Here is a 23,676-nt window from a genome sequence, read left to right as displayed (position 1 = left end):
CAATAACATATGCTTGGAGAAAATAAACGGTTTCAGATAAAAGAGTTGATTTGCGCCCCCCACTCCCCCATCAAATGCATTGCAATGAGAGAGTGAGAGTCCAGGAAAATAAATACCCCAACAAAGAAAGATGACAAAGAGCAGGCCTTAAATTAGGGGCTCTAATTGATTTGGCAATTGTCAAATTACAGTTATTTCAGATCAAAATCATTTGAATATCATGAATGGACGTGTGTGTGTTTGTGTAAAGATATGTGTGTCCATACCTGTTGTTTTGGGAGCATGCATACATTCATGAATTTTATCCCAAGTACTTTGAGCCCTGTTGCTTAATTGGCTGACTCTCTTTCTCCCTCTCTCTCTGTCTTTACTGCCGCAAGAAAGGTGGTCGGTTGAGTTTGAAAATTTCTCCCTCTTTTTTAGTATTTCGCAAGACACCAACGGAGTAACACGATCGTTTATCAAGTGACTAATCGAGACATAAACGAGAAAAATACGAACACGAACATAGAACAAAAAAAAAAACTAAATTGGTTTGACATTCAAGGTATTTTTGTGGAGTGGGATTTATTGTTTTCGAGAGAAAGAAATAAACAACACCTTGATGAAGTGGAATTGGGGAAAATCGGATAAAACCCATGACGACGCGGACACTTCGGATAATACAATGAGCAAGGCCTTGGTAAAGCAAGATCCTCGCACAAAGGTCAAGACAACTTCCGCTCAATCGGAAACCACCAATACCACCACACAAAATGCCACCATATTCAATAACAATGCCAAGACGGTCACATTTCAGACCACCAAACAAACGGTAACGTCCCGCCAAACGGCACGAGTAACCGAAATAACAACCCGGCGCACACCCACCCCCCAAGAGCTGGAAGAAATGATGCGGCTGTTGGCAATGAATAAAAAAGCCGAGACCAAAACTTTCACCACAACTTCAACGACATCAGGTGGTGTTCCCCTGCGACGTAACCGTCCAAGTAATTTGCCAGCCCTGCCCTCCTCATCTTCCACCTCTCGCAACTCCATCAACAGTCTAAACAACAAAAGTACACCGAAATTCAAGAACAGCGCTGCTGCCTCACCGGTTTCACGTCTTATCTTTAGCTATGAGTCACATCAGGGTGGTGATGGCCCCAAAACACCAACAACTCCAACATTGGTGAAAACACAAACAACAACAGTGACAGAGAAAAATGGTCGCACCATAACCCAAAGGGTTGAGGAGCATCGCATTAAATTGGACCCCAAGTCGTTTAAGCTTTCCACACCCAACTCACCGCTGAGCCGGAATTACATGGGTGAGGATAGTTTTGTTGCCCGAGATGCCCAACTTTTTAAGTTGCCCGCCCTGCCGGCACCGTCGACGACATCTACATTTAGCAGTTCCTTTAATAAACCCCTCACCACAAGTAGTACAAGCAGCTATACCTCGCCGTATAGTAACAAGCAGTGGTCCGCCACGGCGGGATTGAGCAAGCCATCAACAACAACAACTACATTGTCCAATTTGAAATTCAGTAGCAGCAGTAAGCCAAGTTCCACTACAACTTCACTGACCTTCACAACAACCACCAAACCGATCTCATCCTTCAGTAGCAGAGTTACAAGCAAACCAGGTGGCAGCAGCATTGGCAGTAGTAGTCTTTCTACCTCCAGCAATAGTAAACCAGGTTCGCTATTCAGTTCATGGAGTACACCAACCGCCACAACAACAAAAGCAGATGCCAGGCCTTTTCCAAGGACAACAACCACCACAACTTCTTCCTCTTTTCCATGGACTAACAACAGCAAGACTGCCACAACAACCAGCACTTTTAGCCCAACCTTAAACCCAAAACCTGTGACTTCAACTGTAATGGCGCCCAATGTAAAAACACCAAAAGAAACTGGGCCTCGCCTAAAACCCGGCTATGCCTACATCTTCAATAATGTCATCTTCGATAATCCCAATAACGAGGAACGCATTGGCAGTGCCGAAGATGTCAAGGCCTTGGTTCAGACATTCGAATTGTATAAAATGAAGGTGACGGTTATCGAGAACGCCAAAGTCGATAAAATTAAAAAGACTGTTGAAAAAAGTAAGTGCAATTTTTCGAGATATTGTAAAATTAGATTTGTAACAATTGTTGCAAGAGTACTGCAAGAGAGAGAGAGCGAGCGATTCCAGAGAGACATTTTAACAGTTCTTTCACTGAGAGTTTGCAAACTCTTGGCGGACAAATTTCTTTTTGAAATCACTTGCAACTCTTCTTCTTCTCCTTCCGGTGATGTACAGGGTGGGATAAAAAAAAAACTGCAACAAAGCCTAACGCCAAAATTTTTAATTTTTTTTGAATTTTATTCAATTAAAGCAAAAAATTTCGGAAATAGCATCAAATTTTAGTTTCTTCGCTTGGACGAAAGTGGTGAACTGCCGAATTTGGTTTTCTCCGACGATGAGAAAACATTCATTGTCCAGCAGTTTGTAAACAAACAAAATAATCTTGTTTACTTGCCAAAGAGGTCAGCACCTTCCGTTGGTCACCAGAACTCAAGCGCCGGCCGTGGTGATGGTGTGGGCCTCCACAACAGCCGATGGTCGCTCTCCGCTCGTATTAATCGATTGTGGCATCAGAATAAATGCCGAATATTATCGCGAAAATATTCTGAAGGGTGTATTAAAGCCTTGGGCACGCAAACATTTTGGCCGCAGACCTTGGACATTTCAACAGGACACAGCACCACCCAAGAATGTTTACAAAATGAGGTTCCTCGCACAATGGCCACCAAAATCTCCGGATACCAATCAGTTGGACTTTTGTGTCGGGAGTATTTTGGAAAGCAAGGTTGGCACTATCAAATACCAAAGGGCCGATCACCTCAAGCCCGGGAATGGGCCAAAATTCCGCAGAGCAACATTCGGGCAGCGTGTGATGGTTTCATTGACCATAATTCGTGTCAAAGGTGACCAATTCGAACAAATCTAAACTTATTCTAAAATTTGATGCTATTTCCGACATTTCTTGCTTTCATTCAAAAAAATTAAAATCATGGCGTCTGACTTTGTTGCAGTTTTTCATCTCACCCTGTACTGAGAACCTCAAATTTTTGCTTGAAACATTTTTTGAGTAGTTTTTGGTTGACCTAGTTCCGGAGCTCCTTTCAGTGAACCGTTCATATGAACAAGGTGTTACAACAGAAAATCCTGTCTTCCGCAGACAGTAAATTTTCTCGGGTTTTACAAAAAAATAATTAAATTCTCTGTAAAATTGTGCTTTTCATTCAATTTTCCCCATAAGCACTAAGCCCCCCACCCCTTTCACTTCTCTTTTTATATGGAGGGTATATTAAATTCGTCATTCCGTTTGTAACTACTCGAAATATTCACAATAGACCCTACAAAGTATATTCTTGATCAGCTTAAAATTCTATGCGATGTCCGTCCGTCTGTTCGTCTGTGGAAATCACTCTAGCTTCCGAACGAATTGAAGTAGATTTATAAAATTTTACTCAAATGTATTTTATGTCTGCAGTACTTTTGGTATTGAAAATGGGCCATGTAGGTCCACGTCTTCGTATAGCCGCCATATAACGGTATCTCCCGATATTCTGTATTTGGATGGTTTTTGCGATAATATTCATCGGAATTGTTTCAAATTTGGTAGATGAAGTTTAAAATGAGTACTACAGCCTATGACAGAAAATTGTCTGTGCAGGTCCACGTCTTCGTATAGCCGCCATATAACGGTACCTCCCGATATTCGGTATTTTGATGATTTTTGCGACAATATTCATCGGAATTGTTTCAAATTTGGTATTTGAAGTTCGTAATGGATACTACAGCCAAAGACAGAAAATTGTCTGCGCAGGTTCACGTCTTCGTATAGCCGCCATATAGCGGTACCTCCCGATATTCGGTATTTCGATGATTTAAGCGGCATTATTTACCAGAATTCTTTCAAATTTGGTAGTTGAAGTTTTAAATGAATACTTCAGCCAATGACAGAAAATGGTGTGTGCATGTCCACGTCTTCGTATAGCCATCATATAACGGTACCTCCCGATATTTGGTATTTTGAAGATTTTAGCGACAATATTCATCGGAATTGTTTCAAATTTGGTAGTTGAAGTTTGAAATGAATACTACAGCCAAAAACAGAAAATTGTCTGTGCAGGTCCACGTCTTCGTATAGCCGCCATATAACGGTACCTCCCGATATTCGGTATTTAGATGATTTTAGCGACATTATTTACCGGAATTGTTTCAAATTTGGTATTTGAAGTTCGTAATGGATACTACAGCCAAAGACAGAAAATTGTCTGCGCAGGTTCACGTCTTCGTATAGCCGCCATATAGCGGTACCTCCCGATATTCGGTATTTCGATGATTTTAGCGGCATTATTTACCGGAATTTTTTCAAACTTGGTATTTGATGTTCGTAGTGGATACTACAGGCTATGCCATAAAATTGTCTGTGCAGGTCCACGTCTTCCTACAGCCTTCATATAACGATACTCCCGATATTCAGTATTTTGATGGTTTTAGCGACATTATTTACCGGAATTGTTTCAAATTTGGTATTTGAAGTTCGTAATGGATACTACATCCAAAGGCAGAAAATTGTCTGTGCAGGTCCACGTCTTCGTATAGCCTCCATATAACGGTATCTCCCGATATTCGGTATTTTGATGATTTTAGCGATATTATTCACCGGAATTGTTTCAAATTCAAATTTTAAGAATGTTAACAGAATTTTTAACGGATTTTATTGTTTTTAAGAATTGCTAAATTCATTCCAAATGGTGGAGGCTATTCCAAATTCGGTTCGGTCGAACTTACAGCCGTTTTTACTTGTTAACCCTTTAATTTGTATACCTATTTAAAAATAGAACCTATTTACCTACCAACCCATCTACAGCAAAACAAACAGCGAACATTCTAATTATTTTCCTGGAATTAAACGACAACAACAACCATACACAAGTAGATTTTTAGCAAAACATATGATAACAAATTTTGATAAAACCCCTCAACAAATGAGACAGAGGGGATTTACACAAGAGATCGATAATGAGAGTCATTCTGTCGCTGTGTTGTTGTCAAACAATTCAAACATTTTGTGAATGTGAGACAACCTATCAATTTGAGTATGTTGAGAGAGGGGTGTGTAGAAAGAGAGAGAAAGAGAAATTATAAATGATTATTAAAATCCAGTTTTTAGAAGTAAAATTCGAATGCTTGCCATAAATTAAGGCAAAAAAAGCTTAGAAGCTGTCACAATTGACCAATTACAACAAAACATTTGTCTAATTATTCCGAATTTATTAATTATCCCTTTAGAGGGCTTCAATGTAAACATTATTGCCTTGATTTCCTAAAAAAACTAATCCTTTCTGATTTTTCGCCCCCCCAGTTCAAACCAAAGACTTCAGCGAATATGCCTGCCTTGTTATTGTCATACTGAGTCATGGTAATCGCCACGAAGAAATCGCCGCCAAAGATGGTCATTATTCCATAGATGATCACGTGCTTTTTCCAATACTGCGAAACGCAACGCTGAATGATAAACCCAAAATGTTTTTCATACAAGCCTGTAAGGGTTCCATGCAGAGTATGGGATACTATACGGATGCCACAATGTTCTCACCGCCCGGCAGTGCCAATGAAATTCTGAAATGTTACAGTACCTTTGAGGGTAAGTCAGGGTGAAGTTTTGAAAATTTTTCTTTGAAATCCAAATAATGCCATTATTTTTTGTTTTTTTTTCCAGGATTTGTTTCGTATCGCACTGAGAAGGGCTCGATATTCATACAAAGTCTGTGTAATAATCTGAAGCTCTTTGGCGCAACGAAAAATATCAAAGATATTATGGAAACGGTGACGTTACTTGTCAAAAAACAATCAATGTAAGTATTTTCTTAGTGACAGGACATCGAAAAAAGGGATGGGTAGAGAGTGATTTTGTATTGTCGCCTGCACTAAAAAAAAAGACACAGCTATGCATATTTATTATACCCTCCACCATACATAGTATGGAGGGTATATTAATATCGTCTCATCGAAATAATAATGTTAGACTCAACAAAGTATATATTTTCTTGATCAGCGAAAAATTCTAAGACGATTTAGCCCTGCCCGTCCCTCTATCCATCTATGAAAATCACTCTAGCTTCCGAACGAAATTAAGTAGGTTGATAAAATTTTTCTCAAATATATATTATGTCTGCAGGACTTTTGGTTTTGAAAATGGACCATGTAAGTCCACGTTTTGGTATAGCCCCCATGTAATGGTACCTCCCCATATTCGGTATTTTGGTGATTTAGGCGACATCATTTACCGGAATTGTTTCGAATTTGGTATTTAAAGTTCGAAATGGATACTACAGCCTCTGACAGAAAATTGTCCGTGCAGGCCCACGTCTTCGTATAGCCCCCATATGATGGTACCTCCCTAGTTTTGGTATTTTGATGGCTTTCTCGACATTATTCACCGGAATTGTTTCAAATTTTGTATTTGAAGTCCATAATGGCTGCTACGGCCTTTGACAGAAAATTATCCGTGCAGGTCCTCGTCTTCGTATAGCTCCCATATGACTGTACCTCCCTATTTTCGGTATTTTAATGATTTTAGCCACATTATTCAACGGAATTGTTTCAAATTTGGTATTTGAAGTTCATAATAACATATAACAGCCAATGACAGAAAATGATCCGTGCAGGTCCACACCTTCGTATACCTCCCTATTTTCGGTATTTTGATGATTTTAGCGACATTATTCACCGGAATTGCGTCAAATTTGGTATTTGAAGTTCGTAATGAATATAAAAGCCTATGACAGAAAATTGTTTGTGATGGTCCACGACTTCATATAGCCCCCATATGACTGTACCTCCCTATATTCGGTATTCTGAAGATTTTAGCGACATTATTCAACGGAATTGCGTCAAATTTGGTATTTGAAGTCCGTAATGGATACTACAGCCTATGACAGAAAATATTATGTGCAGGTCCTAGTCTTCGTATAGCCCCCATATAATGGTACCTCTATATATTCGGAATTTTGGCGATTTTAGCGACATTATTCACCGGAATTATTTCAAATTTGGCATTTGAAGTTCGTAATGGATACTACAGCCTATGACAAAAAATTGTCTTCGCAGCTCCACGTCTTGGTATAGCCCCCATATAATGGTTGCTCCCGATATTCGGTATTCTGACGATTTTAGCCACATTATTCACCGGATTTGTTTCAAATTTGGTATATGAAGTTCGTAATGGATGTAACAGCCTATGACAGAAAATTGTCTGTGCAGGTTCACGCCTTGATATAGCCCCCATATAATGGTACCTCTATATATTCGGTATTTTGGCGATTTTTAGCGACATTATTCACCGGAACTGTTTCAAATTTGGTATTTGAAGTTCGTAATGGGTACTACAGCCTCAGACATAAAAATTACTTATCCAGCACCAAGTCTACGTATAGCCCACATATTTCTTTAAATTTTTCAAGTTCCTTTCGAAAAGTGGAGGGTATAAAAAGTTCCGAACGAAAAAAACGTTTAGTAAAAAAAAGGCACCTGACTTTGTAAATTTCCCCCAAAAAGGACAATTTAGTAATTATCACTCGTCAAATAAAGTAAACTGTGGCAACACTCACAACGATTTTATTTTAACGGTATTTTCTTGGTAGAAGAATAGAGGTAGACGCATCGACGCTGCTGTTGGGACAATCAACTGTCAAACAATTTTTAAAAAAAAGCATGTCATCATAACCTCCGGACTAGGACTACGAATACAAATTTACTTATTTAAAAAAAAAATTAAAAAATGTTGACATATCAATGTTCCCATGGCTTAAAAATTTGCCTACAAAATTTCTCCCCGAATTAATTGGCCAATTACAATAAATTTGATAAAGAAATACAATTGCATGGAATCTATATATTCTCACTTTAGTTCTTAGATATATATTTCTTTTGAAGCTTAAAATTTAGTCTTGTATTATTTGGAGTGGAATTTTTCCTTAAAGATTTTACCACAGAGTTGTATTTTTCTACTTTCCTTTAAAGTTTGTGAATATTTATAACAAAAATAACGGTTTTCCATTTTTTCTCCTTCCAGGAACAAACAAATTCCAGCCTATACCAGTACTTTGACGAAGCCCTTTGTTTTTGGAGACTATGTTAAATGGGCGAAATAAATCCGAAAGACTTCTTTCGTAGGCCATGAAAACGAAAATGGTCATAGAGAATTGAAATGCTCATGCTGCTGCTGCCGCTGAACAAGATGAAGAATTCATTCACAAATACATCTGAATTCGCAAAAATGCTGTAACTGCATTTGCAAATTATTAAACCTTGTAGCAGAAAAAATTCAACTGCTGGCAACTTCCCCCTTCCAGAAAGCAGCTATTTTTAATATTTGTAAATTATATTTATTCTTAGACATGCCCTTAAAACCAAATTTTGTGATTTATTGTTAATAACCAATAAATTTATTTTTTTTTTGTAATAAAAAATTATTATTTTTGCTTTAAAAATAAATATTCATTCTTTTTTTTGGTATTTCGACAACGAATTTTTCCCCCATTTGAATTGGTCAATGTGGCATCCCCAATTAGCTTTGCTTAATCAACAGCTCTCTGTAAAGCAACATTAAGAGAATATAATGTCAACAGAGAGCCAACATAACTGTTCGCTAACATTTGACAATCTGTTGGCCATTTGTTTTGGCCGGTGTGTGTGTTGTGTTTTTGTTTGCATTTAGATGTGCATTTGAACATTGGGGTGTATTAATTGTTTTTACAAAATTTAATTAATTAATTGGAAATATCAATTAATTCAATAAAAGTATAGAAGCATATTATATTATATTCCCTGTACAATTTCAAATTAATGTGTCTAGCCATGATGCCAAACTTTTTATGTACCCTTACCTTTACACTTTCATTGAAAAGTTTTAAGCTATTTTTATTTTAAGTTTAAAACTGTTTACTGCTGTAAATTTTAAATCTCACAAAATCGATAGATCCCAATGTCCAACTGCTGTGCATCCAGCAATACATTGGCAATAGAGAGAGCGAATGAAAGAAAACCTTGTTGTTAGCCCATGGGAAACGGCTGATTGCATTTCTTTATGGATAAGCTGGCACTTCAGTATGCGGCGGACTTTAAAATAAAGCGATAAGACAGACACGGAATCGAACAAAAGAAATTCTTTTGCAAATAATAAAAATAGTATCGTTAAACAATTGAAATTAACAAAAAACAATATATTCGATAATAATAACATTAAGTGGAAATAGTATTCGAAGAGGAATACTTACAAAAAAATAAAAACTATCCGACTTAGTATTAACCACGGAAATAACATTTTTTGCACCTTACATGCACCTTGCATGATGCAAATATGAAATAAAATAATGTAATTTTTGAAAATACAGTAGGACATGTTTTTGCGGAACATCCTCATAATATAAACAGGGTAGTTACTAGATCACTATTGATTACCAAACAAATCCGCAAAATATGGCGTTTAATCAAAATATGTTTGGTGTAAATAAGGCTTTAGCTGTCAAAAAATATTATTAAGTATAGAATCGCAGGGCAAAAGGTAAAAAAACAGGTATTGAGATCTGAGCTGAGATTGAAGATCTATTTAACTCCGTTTAAATAAGGCTTTAGTATGATTTCGAGCCCCTGTTGGAACACATCATACGTTTTCATCCCGAGCATGGCAGAAGAATACAGGGTGAGATAAAAAACTGCCACAAAGTCAAACGCCATAATTTTTACTTTTTTTTTTTAAATTTTATTGAATGAAAGCAAGAAATGTCGGAAATAGCATCAAATTTTAGAATAAGTTTAGATTTGTTTGAATTGGTCAACTTTGGCACGAATTATGGTCTTCAAACGGCCAATGAAACCGTCACACGCTACCCGAATGTTGCTCTGCGGTTTTTTGGCCCATTCCCGGCGAAGTGCTTGCTTGAGGTGATAGACACTTTGATATTTGTTAGTGCCAACCTTGCTTTCCAAAATACTCCAGACACAATAGTCCAACGGATTGTTATCCGGAGATTTTGGTGGCCGTTGTGCACTGGAAATGAGGCGAGGAACCTCATTTTGTAACAAATCTTGGGTGGCGCGTGCTGAGTGCAAAGGTGCTGAGTCCTGTTGGAAAGTCCAAGGTCGAGTAATATGAGCGGAGAGCGACAATCGGTTGTTATGGCGTCTCACACCATCACCATGGCCGGCACTTGAGTTCTGGTGGCCAAACGAAGGAGCACATTTTCAGCTGACCTCTTGGACAAGTAAACACGATCATGTTTGTTTGTTTACAAACTGCTGGACAACGAATGTTTTCTCATCGTCGGAGAAAACCAAACTCGGCAGTTCACCACTTTCGGCCAAGCGAAGCAAGTCTTTAGCTCTATTAAGTCTATTTTCTTTCTGTTGCGGTGTAAGTTCTTGCACTTTTTGGAATTTCAATGGTTTTACTCCGAACTCATTTTTTGCAATATTTACCGAATAGACACAAAATATTTATTCACATTTAAATGCTGGAGTACTGTAACGATAGCCGCTTGTGGTTTTCCAGCCAAATATAAAGAAATCACACTATCACGCTTGAATTCCATCACGAATAACTGTTTTTCTGGAAAATTCTCACCAAAATGCTTTTGTACGCCTGTAAACGATATAATGAGCTGTCACTGGAATAATTTTAACGGCTGTCGGTCGAGTGGCTTAGAAATGACAGCAGTCTGAAGTTGGTTGCAGTTTTCATCAACGAATAAAAAGTGTCGCCCATTTATTTTGCAAAACAACTGTTTTCTTGCTGGATTTCCATGTTAGAAAAATATAGGTAGATGCATCAACGCTTGGGAATATTGAGATGTCAAAATTTAAAGTGTTTTGTCAAAAATAAGTAGATTTTTATATGTTTTCTTATACGGCGCAAATCAACAACAATTTTTACAAATTGCAATAATTTTTCATTCACGATTTTCAACTTCAAAATCGGTTTGACAGTTCATTGTCCCCAGCAGCTGTGTCGATGCGACTACCTGTATTCTTCTACCATGCTGGATTTCACTGAATGTCGCTTGTTTTTGCAATATTTGTGCGAGAGAGAGAAATTTTTCTCAGTGCAAGTTAATGAGCAATTTTTATTAAGAAATTAATTTTCACACAAAATAAACTTCCCTTTGCAACGAATCCCGATTGGCTTTTCCCACAAAAAGATCATATTAACATGGTTTGACTGGTATCTCCAAACATTATGAGTAATCGGGACATAACATAACATATGTATGTAAATATTTAACAGACTGTCGTTGTTCTCTTGCCTAGTTTCCCACGGTGTCAAAATTGTTTGGTTATTTTTAAAACACCGATTAAAAATAGATTTGTGCGAACAAATGGAAAAATAAATTGCAAATATATTATTTTTCAATTAAAAAAAAACCCATTTCAGAAACAATGCAATGCAGTACAGCCTAACCTTAAGTGCATTATTAAAAAAAAAAACAATAATGTTTGTCTGTTTTTATTATGATCGACATTAGAACGAATGTTTCATGTCTAATTGGCGCTACATCACCATCATCATCAATATTGTTTTAATTGAAATGCCAGCACGCAATTAATTAATTCTTTTTTTTCAATTGTGAAGAAAGTTTATCTCTTCTTTGGGAGAGAAGGGAATTCCCAACAGAAGAGAATTCCATGGAAAAATGATATTTATGAATATTTAAACATGGTAGAAGAATATAGGTAGATACATCAAAGCTTTCGAACGTTGATATGTCAATATTTTAAAATTGTTTTGTCAAAAATAAGTAGATATTTATATATTCTCTTATACGATGCAAATCGGAGGTTGTTACAATATGCATTTTTCAACAATTTTTACAAATTTAAATAATTTTTCATTCAACATTTTCAATACCAAAATTGGTTTAACAGTTCATTGTCCCAGCAGCGGCATCGATGCGTCTACATATATTCTTCTACCATCATTTCACTATACACATCTGTAAATGAATCAGATATTACCGAATTTTATTTTTATTATTTATTTATTTATTCATTTATTTATTTATTTTTATGATTATCGTACACACCTATTGTTTTCTTATTAAAAATCGTATGTATGGCATTTCCCAACAATGAACAGAGAAAAACCCGCGCCAATTGACATCTCTACACTGTACATAGACAAAGCAAATATCCATCTCTGAAAATCCTCTTCTTAGTGCAACTTTCTCGCTCTCTCCCAGATAACCATCTTTCCCCAAACACAACTCACCCCATTGTGACAGATGTAAATAAGAAGAAAAAAACATTGATCTAATTGGCGCGAATCAGAGAGCTAATGACACCGTTAGGAGAAGAGTTTCTCAAGTTTTTCATACGTATCTAATATTAATCATACGTCATGGTAGCTATTTGTTATTGAGCATTTAATGACTGTTTAGACGTGGTGGCGGCGGCGGCGGCGTCGGTGGCATCAAACGGAAAGGTATGACACGACACCTAAACTACAACGAGAGTGAGTGTAAAACCGAAAAATCATTCAACAATTAAATTTCCCCCAGATCGGTTGTTCACTTTGGAGACGCATCTCAATTTAGTTAGAAAAAAAAAAAATACATATTTTTTTCAAATATAGATACGTATCTTTTGTGTTTTGCTTTGTTTCTACAATTGCCTGGCATTTCCACTAATAAATGGATACGAAACCGTTATTAAAATAATTAAATATCAAATAAAAGTGATAAGAACACCAGGTTATAAAGTGTTAAGTGGCGAATTAAAATGTCAATAGAGACTTGTGAACGTTGGAGCAGATTAAATCCGCAATCGTGAGAATTTAAACGGTGTCTGGGAGTTGGGTTTGTCTGGCACACAGGAAATCCTCATCGGCATCATGGATTTTGATCAAGTTTTGGAGGAAATTGGCGAATTTGGTCGTTATCAAAAAACCAATTATTTGTTGATTTGTTTGCCGGTCATGTTTGCAGCAGCCAATAGTCTTTCGTATGTTTTTACAGCTGGTACACCGGCATACAGGTAAGTGTTTTTTATCCTCTTATGAAGATGAAAACGATGAAAAAAATATTTTTTTAATGATCATTTTATGTAAAAGAATACGAAAAACTAATTTTAAAATTTGAAAAAAAAAACACCAATATTTCACATTTGTTTTTTATCTTTTGTTTCTTCAAGATGCCTCATACCAGAATGCGAAAATGCAAGCGACCATTTGGAGTTATTTCCCAATTGGATACAGAATGCAACACCGGGTGATTTCGATAAAAATGGCGTTTTTACACCAAAAACCTGTTATCGTTATCGTGTTAATGAAACATTTATTGGATCACAGCAGCCGCCACAACATCATCAATCCTGTCCTGCTCAACTATTTGAAAAGTCCGAACAACGTTGTAACTCCTGGGTTTTTGATAGCGAGGAAAATACCATTGTTCAAGAGGTGAGTACGAAAATGCCGGAAATTAAAACATTAGGTGTTTACGATAGCCCAAAAATTTTAAAAAAAATGTTCGATAAACCAAAAGTCGAGTTAATGCGAGCGAGTGAAGAGAGCAATTTTGACACATTACTGAGAGTTTGTAAATTTTAACTGGGAAAATTTTCTCGGCAAATATAATCCTCAAAAAACAAATGTTTAATTATTTAAATTGCAGTTTCGATTCGATTTTCTGAAAATTTACGGCAGAGATACAGCCCATCTTCACACCCGACCTTGGGTTAATAAAAAATATTACGATGTGTGCAATTTGAAGAGAAGCGGATGCTTATTTAGGATTTTATGATCGTTTTGGTAATTCAAAATGTTGACCCTTTGGGGGGGGAGGTACCCGAAGGAATGGTCCGATCTCTACCATCTTCATAACAGATCTTGTGTTGATCCAAATATTGAGATGCGCCAAGTCTAAGTGGAATCGTATATTAATTTCGTGCTTTCTGAGCTTCATGAATTATTCAAAATTTTGACCCTTTGTGGGGGAGGTACCAGAAGGAGTGGGCCGATATATTTCATGTTCACACCAGAACTTCTTTTAATAAAAATATTGTGATGTGTGTAATTTGGAGAACAATCGGGCTCTTACATCACATTTTTTTGGACTTATAATTATTCCAAATTTTTACACTTTGTGTGGGAAGTACCTGATTGAGTGGATCGATATTGTCCATTTTCGCATCTGACCTAGCAGTGATGCAAATATTAGGATATGTAAAGTTGGAGCAAAATCGCATGATCGTTTCCCTTTCTGTGCAGAAAATACGTTTTTTGAAAATTTCCACCTTTTCTGGGGGGGGAGGTACCAAAAGGAGTGGGCCGATATATTCCATCTAGACACTAGACCTTGGGTTAATAAAATTATGTGGATGTGTGAAATTTGAAGACAACCGGACTCTTACATTACATTTTTTAAGAGCTGTAATTACTCCAAATTTTGACCGTTTGTGGGGGAGGTACTTGATAGAGTGAATCGATATTGTCCATTTTCGCATCTGACCTAACTCTGATGCAAATATTAGGATTTGCAAAGTTGGAGCAAAATCGCATTATCGCTTCTCTTCCTGTGCAGAAAATTATTTATTTCGAAAATGTTCACATTTTGTGGGGGAGGTATCGGAAGGGGTGGATCGATTTTGCCCATCTCCGAACTCGATCTAAGTATGACAAAAATATTACGTTGCACCAAGTTTCGATCAAATCGGATACTCCCTTTGAGAGTTAACGTACTCACCAGCCAGCCAGACGGACATCGCTAGATCGACTCTAAATGACTGAAACGGATTTGGTCCAAAGAGACCTAGGGGCTAAAACTGTTATTTCGACCAGGCACGTTTTGACTGTATCAAATGATATATACCCTCTCTAGCCATATGCCTGAGGGTATAAAAATATTCACTTGAAATCCCCAAAAAATATATATTTTCGAATCCGATCCAAAGATCCGGTCTTCTCTATTTTTTTTTTTTCAATTTTTACTGATTTACTCTGTAACACTTTGCAAATTTAAAATTTTTCTGCCAAACCCTAATCATATTTAACAGCTGGAAAAATATCTAATGTTTACGACTTTGAATTCGTCTGCGGAACAAATTTTTTATTTAAAATCAGACACACTTCATGTTCGAATAGAATAAATAAAAATAATATTTACATATCATTAATGAGCTATGGCAAATTTTCGAACTAATGTTTGGGAATCGAGCCAGCAATTATCCAGAGTTTTTAGCAATTATTTACAGAGATCACAGTTTTGAACCTAATTCGATTGAAATTGGCAAAATGCAATTAAACCTTAGCCTTTTTTAATAATTCAAAAATCTATTGTGAATTCGTTCGGTTTGAATTTAACAGAATCAAATGTTTAATACCAATTCTATAATAGTTCTCACATTTTCTTCTTCTTTCAGTGGGGATTAACTTGCAAAGAGAATGCTTGGAAGTTGGCTTTTGTGGGAACCATGCATTTTGCGGGATTGGTTTGTGGTACAGCTATGTCGGGATATTTTGCCGACCGGTAAGTCTACAAAAATTTAAAGAAAATATCCAGTTTGTGGCTTTAAATTTTCCCCTTTGTTTGTAAATTCTGATCAAATTCCCTCCTTGCCTTTCAGTTTTGGTCGCAAAATCATTTTCATAATATGCATTATGTTCATGGCTGTGACAGGCATTGCCCAGGGCTTGGCATGGGATTACAACAGTTTTCTGGTATTTGCCTTTCTTAATGCCGTTGGAACGTCCGGTGTCTATCCGTTGGCCTTTATCATTGGCGTTGAAATGGTTGGACCGCGTAAACGTGAAATGTCCTCAATTGTCCTCAACTATTTCTATGCGGTGGGTGAGGCTTTAGTTGGGTTGGCAGCTTGGCTACTACACGACTGGCAATTACTACAATATGCCCTGTCGGTACCACCGCTATTCTTTGTGGCCTATTATTGGTTTGTTCCCGAATCGGTGAGATGGCTTATTGCCCGTAATAAGCGAGAAAGTGCTGGAAAGATAATACGCAAAGCAGCCGAGGTTAATAAAAAAGAATTATCCATGGCATTGTTGGATAATTTCAAATCAAACTCGCCATTGGAGCCAACGAAGTGCTGTGATCAGGAAATGGATAGCAAAGAAAGTTTGACGGGTGATAACACATCGGAAATATGGTTGTCAGTCAAAGAGGTCTTCAAATCGAAAACATTGGTGGGACGTTATACAATTATGTTATACATTTGGTGAGTATTTAGAATCTACATAATTTCTTCTTAATTGATTCCGCCTTTTTTCCATACATTGTTCTTTCAGGGCCATAAATGCAGTGGTGTACTATGGTCTCTCTTTGAATTCCACAAATCTTAGCGGCAATAAATACTTAAATTTCGCCTTGGTCTGTCTTGTGGAGATTCCTGGCTATTCCATGGCCTGGGTAAGTGGGAGGACATGTCATTGCAACATTATTTTCTAAATCTTTGTATCTTTCAGTTCTCATTGCGCAAATTTGGACGTCGTTTCTCATTATCGGGGTCATTGTTTCTCTGTGCTGTCACCTGTGTCGCCGGGGGTTATATAACACAAGGTAACTTTCCATGTAGATTGGAGATTTTTTTTTTCAAAAATTGTTTTTGTTTTTAATGCTAAAATATCAAAAATATAGTTTTTTAGCATAGAATTGTGTTCTATACAACCTACTCACTACTTAGAGGGTGAGATGAAAAAACTGCAACCAATTTCAGACTGCTGTCATTTCTAAGGCACTCGTCCGTCAGCTCTTAAAATTACTCCAGTGACAGCTCATTAGATTGTTTACAAGCGTACAAAAGCATTTTGCTGAGAATTTCCCAGAAAAAAAGTTATTCGTGATGGAATTCAAGCGGGATAGTGTGATTTCTTTATATTTGGCTGGAAAATCACAAGTGGCTATCGTTAGAGCACCCCAGCATTTAAATGTACCATCGCTTGTTACCGTGATATTGGTAGCGTAGCCCGACGACAAGGAAGTGGACGGAAGACACAACAGCAACATCAGTAGAAATGGTTCGAAAAGTAAAGAAGCTAGCTCGTGAGCTGAACATATCGCAATTTTCCATTCGGCAAATATTGAATAATGTTACCCCGAGCTCAGTTTTCAATATTTTCCGAATGGAATATTGCGATATGTTCACCTCACGATTCATTTTTCGGCCAATGCGACGCGGGTTTCGATCAAGTCGCTTCTTTACTTTTCGAACTATTTCTGCTGATGTTGATGTGTTCTTTCGTCCACTTCCTTGCCGTCGAGCCATTGAAATTCCAAAAAGTTCAAAAACTTACACCACAACCGAAAAAAAATAGACTCAAGAGCTGCTTCGCTTGGCTGAAAGTGGTGAAATGCCGAATTTTGTTTTTTCCGACGATGAGAAAACATTCGTTGTCCAGCAATTTGTAAACAAACAAAATGATCGTGTTTACTTGCCAAAGAGGTCAGGTTAGCTAAAAATGTGCACGTTAGGTTGGCCATCAGAACTCAAACGTCGGCCATGGTGATGGTTTGGGCCGCCATAACAGCCGATGGTCGCTCTCCGCTCGTATTTATCGACCATGGCATCAGAATAAATGCCAAAGATTATCGCGAAAATATTTTGGAGGGTGTATTAAAGCCTTGGACATGCAAACATTTTGGCCGCAGAAGGTCTGCGAGCGTGGCATCAGAATAAATGCCGAATATTATCGTGAAAATATTCTGGAGGGTGTATTAAAGCCTTGGGCACGCAAACATTTTGACCGCAGAAGGTCCAACAAGACTCAGCACGCGCCACCAAAGAATGGTTACAAAATGAGGTTCCTCGCTTTATTTCCAAAAACTTCGGATACCAGTTCGTTGGACTATTGTTTCTAAAGTATTTTGGAAAGCAAGCTTGGCACTAAAAAATATCAAAGTGTCAATCACCTCAAGCAAGCGCTTCGCCGGGAATGGGCCAAAATACTGCAGAGCAACATTCGGAGAGCCTGTGAAGATTTCATTGGCCGCTTGAAGGACATAATCCGTGCCAAAGATAAACAATTCGAACAAATCTAAACTTATTCTAAAATTTGATGCTATTTTCGAAATTTTTTGCTTTAATTCAATAAAATTTAAAAAAATATAAAAATTATGGCATTTGACTTTGTTGCAGTTTGTTTTTTATCTCACCCTGTATGTTATATTAGCACTTATTCGAATTGTATTAATTTTTAAATATTTCATATATTTCGCCTTTTTCCTTAAAAAAATTTCTAATGCCAAGCACAGTTCAAAAAGACATGGAAGAACGTAAAATTTATATACATACCCATCATTTTTTATAAACGTTATTATAATTATCATTACATCTACAATTTTAGGTTCCACCTGGGCCATCGTTAGCCTTTTTCTTATTGGAAAACTGGGCATAACATCATCGTTTGCTGTTGTCTATGCCTATACGGCGGAAATGATGCCAACGGTAAGGATAATATGAAAAAAATATAATTTCGATATTAAAATTTTTAATATTTCTCTCTCTCAGGTCATTCGCAGTGGTGGCGTAGGAGTCATGTCAACATTTGCCCGTTTCGGAGCCATGCTGGCACCATTTGTGCCTCTATTGGTAAGTAATAGTTAGAATACTTTCTTTTTTCCAATAACCAAGTGTTATCTGTTTCAGGGTACCTATTACGAAGCCTTGCCTTTGCTGCTGTTTGGTGGCGCCTCACTGACAGCTGGTTTGTTGGGTTTGCTTTTACCCGAAACATTCCAAAAGAAATTACCAGATACGGTATGACCTCAAACAACTGTTTTTGGTAATGCAAGCCAAGTATTGAAAAAATATTTCCTTTGTCTTGCAGGTTGCTGAAGCAAAACAACTGGGTAAATCCAAACCAAAGCATTCGAACGATGATTCTTCATTGCCACCAACTGCTGCCACAAATGCCACCAACACAAATAATAATATGGAATCATCGATAACATAAAATTAATTATTTTTTATATTTTATTTAGGAAAGTAGTTCTACACAGACAAAAAAAATATTGTTACAGGACCAAAATTATGTATTTTTAGTTATAATTTTTAATTTTTATATTTATATATAGCAATATTGTGCACAAATAAATGGGCGTTATTTTAAAATGAAAATAATATTGTAATAAAAATGCTTATGACATAAACAAAATCGTTCTGATTTTTATAGATTTATCCTATTTTAAATATCCAAAATATGGATATCGAGGCCCAAATCTTGTGGAATTTTAAAATAATTTTCAAAGCATCCAAGAGATTTTTACTCTTGGATTTTCCAATAAATTTTCGAAGTCTCTTTGGTAGCTTTAACTCGTTAATTACTTTCTTTTATAAAAGGAACTAAATTAGTTTTAAAATAAATTGTTGAAGCCGCATCGTAGACATTTAATTTGGGGATCTACAGATTCTTAATTCAGAGAGGTACATTTTCTATAAACTGTTTCATATACAGGGTAAGATAAACAAAAAAAACCTGCAACAAAGGAAACTGAACATAACAAATATCTTATCTCTCTTACCGCAACCATGCACCAACTATAGTCATTTTTTTTACAAATTAAAGTGGAAACTTTTGTCGTGGTAATTCATCAAGCTCTTGCTTTTCCAGCTTAGATTTTTGTATTCCCGGTCCCCTATTTTCCCTTTGATAGAAATAAATCAACACAATTTTGAACAATTTTTCTTTTCAAAAACAACATTTATTTTAACCCTAACCTTCCTACGTCTCTCTCTCTCTCCCACCCTATTCACCAAATATCGCCACAAACGCTTCGGGATCTTCAACCTGACCGAAACGTTGCAATAGCTTAAACTTCACCTTATCATTACTGTACAGTGTCAACGTTTGATACCAATCAAATTTCGATGGTCGCTTCTTTTCATTTTCGGGCACCAAATCATCCAAATCGATGACAACATCATTACGTTTACCCCAAAAATCAATGTAGGCCAATTTCAGTTTGTCATTGTCATCGTTGAGGTACATAATGCCCACCAGGTTTTTTGTCAGCAAACTGCAAATGGATAGAGTCATCCATGAGGTAAGACCAACGGCTGCAAACAATGTGGAGGTGGATGGTGGCAACTGGGATGCCTGTTCCAGGGCAAAGGCACCGGGTATACTCAATGCATTGAAGACACCATAGGGGATTTTAACACGATTAAAGGCGGAAGCCAAGCGTATCAATGGTAATCTATATATGGTGCGCCATTCATCTTCATTGTTGTTTTGGGTTGGTTGCTGTTGTTGTTGTTCCCTTTGCCTTAGGGCGGTTGTTGTGCTTCCGATCGACCGGCTTATTTCATTTGAGGATCTGAGGTAAGGTGCCATTTCCTTTGGTTTTATAACAGAAGTTTTTGTTGCTACACCCCTCCACGTTCTACTCAGTCCTCTTAGCACTAAGAGTGTGGACATCTGTTGTGGAAATATTTCGGGTTAATATTATTTATGTTCTATTTTAAGAAAATATATTTCCATACCTTTTCTGCTTTATTTTTATTTTGTGGAGGCAACACTTCACACAAATACAATTGCACAACACGAAACGAAACGAGTGGGGCCATAGAGCAGCTGTTTGTTTTGTAAACATTGAACAGCTGTTTATGTGACATATCATAACGTTCGTTTGGGGGCAATTGATGTGAATGACCGTTAAATTTAAAAAAATAAATTAATTTTATTGGATTTCTATTTTTATTTATTCATTTTACTTTATTCTTTTAATAAGGACAGCTGAGTGAACTCTCCAACAAAGGAATACTCTCTGAATGGCTTTCTCTCTGAAGAAAACCATATGAAGAGATTTCTGCTTAAAGAATTCACTTTGAATTAATAGCCTCTGTTATCAAAAGAAGGTCTATTTAATATCAGGAGTTACAATAAAACTTCAAACCATTTATTCAACATATTCTTCTCCAATCAAGGAAAATTGTCATTTATTTAAAATTTGTTCTTCTTTTCTTTAAACTAAACTAAAATCATATATAATTTAAGCATATTAATATTAACTAAATACAAATAATCTCAAAAATCTATAAATTAATCAATTTTTTTTTGTCAACAATTAAATAGTTTACAACAACATAAAACAAAACAAAATACCATGGACCAAAAACATTTGAAACCATGAATTTTCAAATGATTTTCTACTCTCTTCACTTTCTTTTATTCTTCCTTTTTCTTTTCCGCTACTTCATCGGCGCCCAACAACACCTTGCGAACTGCCTGCATTCTAAATAGCGGCACCGATAGTATCGCTCCCACACAGGCACCAATCCAATAGACAATGATGTGTTCCAAGTTGGTGTGGCCACGGCAACCCCATTTCAGAGCTGTAGCCAAAACCGGATTGAAGTAACCACCCGAAAAGTTGAAAGCTGAAAACATGGCATAATTAAAAGCATAAACTGTATTTGAGAAAATTTCAAGTGTTCCAGACAGGCAAGAGTTTGTACAGTGTGGGGTTGGAAGGAAGATTTGGTTTGGTAGTAACGTACCTGCCACCACAAGACTGGTGCCGATAAAGGAATCAATGATGCTGCAGAATTTGGGGCCCTTTTCACTCAGAGTTTTGGAAGCCAGGCGACACAGCAAGGTGGCCAGACCTTCAATGGCTGCTCCCAAATAGGGATTTACCTTGGAAAAAATTGAAATGTTATACAACATAAAAATAGAATCCTATTTCGCCTACCTGCAAATCAGCATTACACTCTTCAAAGGCCCTGCCCTCATGGGTCTCAGCAAACTCAAACCACCAAAACACCTGGACAATGCGATAAACACAACAGCCTCCCATCAGCTCAGCCCAGGTGCGCAATGCAACCTCTTTCAGCGAGGTTTTACCCTCCAGCATATCCTCCATGTGGGTGTAGGGACAGGCCGAGGCATCGCCCCATACCTTGACCCACCACACCGTCAGCAGGAAGAGGAACACCGCATAGGCAGCCACACCAAAGTTATCGGCAACTAAATGGGGGAATTTGGAAAAAGATTAAAACAATTGTTTTTTTTAGATAATTTCCTCCGAACTTACCAATAATTAGCTCAAAACAGCAGGCACACAATTCCGCCGATGCTATAGCTTCGTTGACCAAAACCGGTACAATACCTTGATCTTTGAAAAATTTACAAGCCAAGCGGCGGGCAATTTGGGCGGCAATGCAGCAACCGACCATAAAGGCGGTACTAACACCCAAGGCTGTCATGGACATCTTGAGATTGTCTTTGGTTTATCCGAAAATGACTAGAAATACGTTGGCTGAGGATAAGGAAACAAGGACTATTAGGACCAGAATAATATACACTATTTTCCGATTTCTAACTATTAGTCCTACTCTATAGAATATTTTTTATTCATCCTCAATGAAAAGTGATTTCCGAATAGAGACTTATGTTTGAAATCTTTAATTCAGCCTAGCTGAATAGAGATTTCTGTGGGAAATCTTCAATTCAGCCCGGCTGAATAGAGATTTCTGTGGGAAGTCATCAATTCAAACCACAAACACAGAATGGAGATTTCTTTGGAAAATAGTCTTTCCGCTCTGTTTTATTATTCACTTGTTTGCCCTATTATACCAATTAGCAGTTTGGATCAATTCAAACATTCGTTATGCAAATATATGCTAAAAAGCCGATCACTTTCAAACTTTGAATTATAAAATAACACTCTCCAGCTTCGGCGGCAAACAAAACTATCAAAACAAACTAGATTTGTTATTGTCTTTCAAATCTCTTCAATTCAAGGCAAATCGTTCCTCTCTGAGAGCCAGCCAAAATTTGTTTCCCCCCAAATAGACAAACAAAAACAAAAAAATATAAATAATTTTCACAGCGCCAAATGCAGCTAAAAATAGTGTTTTCTTTTTTGGTTCCTTGTTCATCGCGATCATTCATTATCATGAAATTTCCTTTAATAACATTTTGTTCTCCAATAATCACTTTTTCACAAAATTTTACGCAATTTTTTTGATATTGAGTTTTAAAAAATAATTTTAAATATTTTTCGCAAACAACACCTTTTTTGCTTGAAAGCAAAAGGGAAATCGTTCCCCTTTTAAATTTTCTTAAAGAAAATTGCCTTTTTTTTCAATTCTGCAAAGGCGTTTAGAACGCGCCTGGCACGGTAGCGCGGAACACTTTGTGTTCGTCGGAAATACGCGTAACAACTGCTCAGAGTTTTCGTCCATAGTTTGTCTCCCCCAGTACCAGTATTTGATTTTGAAAATATGCGAAAACAAAGATTTTTCATGTTATTTGAAAATTGTTATGCCAAAAGAGATAATTGAATCAGATATTCCCGCTCTCTCTCTCTCTGTCTCTCTCTCGGTGTGTGACCCCCATTATTTCTCTGATATTTGTTTGGAGGGGAGATCTCTTTGGATTTTTTTCACAAATTTTGTTCTATTGAATGAATTTCCCATGCTAGACATGTAGTCAAACAACCAACCAACTAGTCAGCCAGCCAGACGGTCATTCATTCAGTAAGCAGCAGCAGCATAAGTAGTATTAAAGATGACGTAGTTGTTGGTTTTCACATGGTGCCAAAACGAACATTTAAAGCCTACTTAAATCGCGTGCTTTAGATAAATTAATAGTCATGGTACGAGGGTGGTATAAAGAGTTTCGT

General features: G+C 37.0%; 4 protein-coding genes across 10 annotated transcripts; 2 read left to right on the top strand and 2 right to left on the bottom strand.

The window, feature by feature from the left end:
• Positions 1–415: 415 nt before the first annotated feature.
• LOC131805591 (mucin-2-like) lies at positions 416–8,480 on the top strand. The gene is made up of 4 exons (XM_059128921.1): positions 416–2,090; positions 5,406–5,687; positions 5,763–5,898; positions 8,118–8,480. Exons 1-4 carry the CDS (start codon positions 605–607, stop codon positions 8,194–8,196), a joined length of 1,983 nt encoding a protein of 660 aa, XP_058984904.1. The 5' UTR covers positions 416–604; the 3' UTR covers positions 8,197–8,480.
• A 672-nt stretch (positions 8,481–9,152) lies between these two features.
• LOC131805597 (organic cation transporter protein-like) lies at positions 9,153–19,067 on the top strand. Of its 7 annotated transcripts, none has more exons than XM_059128938.1 (12): positions 9,153–9,419; positions 12,775–13,072; positions 13,229–13,493; positions 15,455–15,561; positions 15,659–16,267; positions 16,338–16,458; positions 16,515–16,608; positions 18,301–18,321; positions 18,393–18,493; positions 18,557–18,637; positions 18,695–18,805; positions 18,876–19,067. In XM_059128938.1, exons 2-12 carry the CDS (start codon positions 12,930–12,932, stop codon positions 18,999–19,001), a joined length of 1,779 nt encoding a protein of 592 aa, XP_058984921.1. In that variant the 5' UTR covers positions 9,153–9,419; positions 12,775–12,929; the 3' UTR covers positions 19,002–19,067. The 7 variants fall into 7 exon arrangements, with proteins under 7 accessions (XP_058984921.1, XP_058984925.1, XP_058984922.1 ...); XM_059128942.1 differs by having other exon boundaries at positions 9,162–9,232; XM_059128939.1 differs by lacking the exon at positions 9,153–9,419 and adding an exon at positions 9,462–9,479.
• Positions 19,068–19,725: 658 nt separating this feature from the next.
• Positions 19,726–20,655, bottom strand: LOC131805577 (transmembrane protein 186-like). The gene is made up of 2 exons (XM_059128882.1): positions 20,531–20,655; positions 19,726–20,465 (listed from the first exon to the last, which is right to left on the bottom strand). The coding sequence occupies exons 1-2, from the start codon at positions 20,612–20,614 to the stop codon at positions 19,794–19,796; spliced, it is 756 nt and encodes a 251-aa protein (XP_058984865.1). The 5' UTR covers positions 20,615–20,655; the 3' UTR covers positions 19,726–19,793.
• A 290-nt stretch (positions 20,656–20,945) lies between these two features.
• LOC131805576 (aquaporin-11-like) lies at positions 20,946–23,227 on the bottom strand. Its single transcript, XM_059128881.1, has 5 exons — positions 23,066–23,227; positions 22,084–22,308; positions 21,742–22,016; positions 21,548–21,686; positions 20,946–21,427 (listed from the first exon to the last, which is right to left on the bottom strand). Exons 2-5 carry the CDS (start codon positions 22,259–22,261, stop codon positions 21,216–21,218), a joined length of 804 nt encoding a protein of 267 aa, XP_058984864.1. The 5' UTR covers positions 22,262–22,308; positions 23,066–23,227; the 3' UTR covers positions 20,946–21,215.
• Between the last annotated feature and the right edge of the window lie 449 nt (positions 23,228–23,676).

This window comes from Musca domestica, unplaced genomic scaffold, assembly GCF_030504385.1.
Source record: "Musca domestica strain aabys unplaced genomic scaffold, Musca_domestica.polishedcontigs.V.1.1 58, whole genome shotgun sequence".
NCBI classification, from domain to species: Eukaryota; Metazoa; Arthropoda; class Insecta; order Diptera; family Muscidae; genus Musca; species Musca domestica.
The sequence above is the reverse complement of the archived record's forward strand: the minus strand, read 5'-3'. Positions and strand labels throughout refer to the sequence as shown.

Coding starts and splice junctions, on each gene's coding strand:
- LOC131805591 (XM_059128921.1), top strand. CDS start 605: ATGAAGTGGAATTGGGGAAAATCGGATAAAACCCATGACGACGCGGAC. Junction 2,091..5,405: donor TAAAAAGACTGTTGAAAAAA/GTAAGTGCAATT, acceptor TCGCCCCCCCAG/TTCAAACCAAAGACTTCAGC. Junction 5,899..8,117: donor CTTGTCAAAAAACAATCAAT/GTAAGTATTTTC, acceptor TTCTCCTTCCAG/GAACAAACAAATTCCAGCCT.
- LOC131805577 (XM_059128882.1), bottom strand. CDS start 20,614: ATGGCCCCACTCGTTTCGTTTCGTGTTGTGCAATTGTATTTGTGTGAA. Junction 20,466..20,530: donor ATAAAAATAAAGCAGAAAAG/GTATGGAAATAT, acceptor TTTCCACAACAG/ATGTCCACACTCTTAGTGCT.
- LOC131805576 (XM_059128881.1), bottom strand. CDS start 22,261: ATGTCCATGACAGCCTTGGGTGTTAGTACCGCCTTTATGGTCGGTTGC. Junction 22,017..22,083: donor CTGTTTTGAGCTAATTATTG/GTAAGTTCGGAG, acceptor TCCCCCATTTAG/TTGCCGATAACTTTGGTGTG. Junction 21,687..21,741: donor AGTGTAATGCTGATTTGCAG/GTAGGCGAAATA, acceptor ATTTTTTCCAAG/GTAAATCCCTATTTGGGAGC.
- LOC131805597 (XM_059128938.1), top strand. CDS start 12,930: ATGGATTTTGATCAAGTTTTGGAGGAAATTGGCGAATTTGGTCGTTAT. Junction 15,562..15,658: donor TCGGGATATTTTGCCGACCG/GTAAGTCTACAA, acceptor CTTGCCTTTCAG/TTTTGGTCGCAAAATCATTT. Junction 16,459..16,514: donor CTGGCTATTCCATGGCCTGG/GTAAGTGGGAGG, acceptor TGTATCTTTCAG/TTCTCATTGCGCAAATTTGG.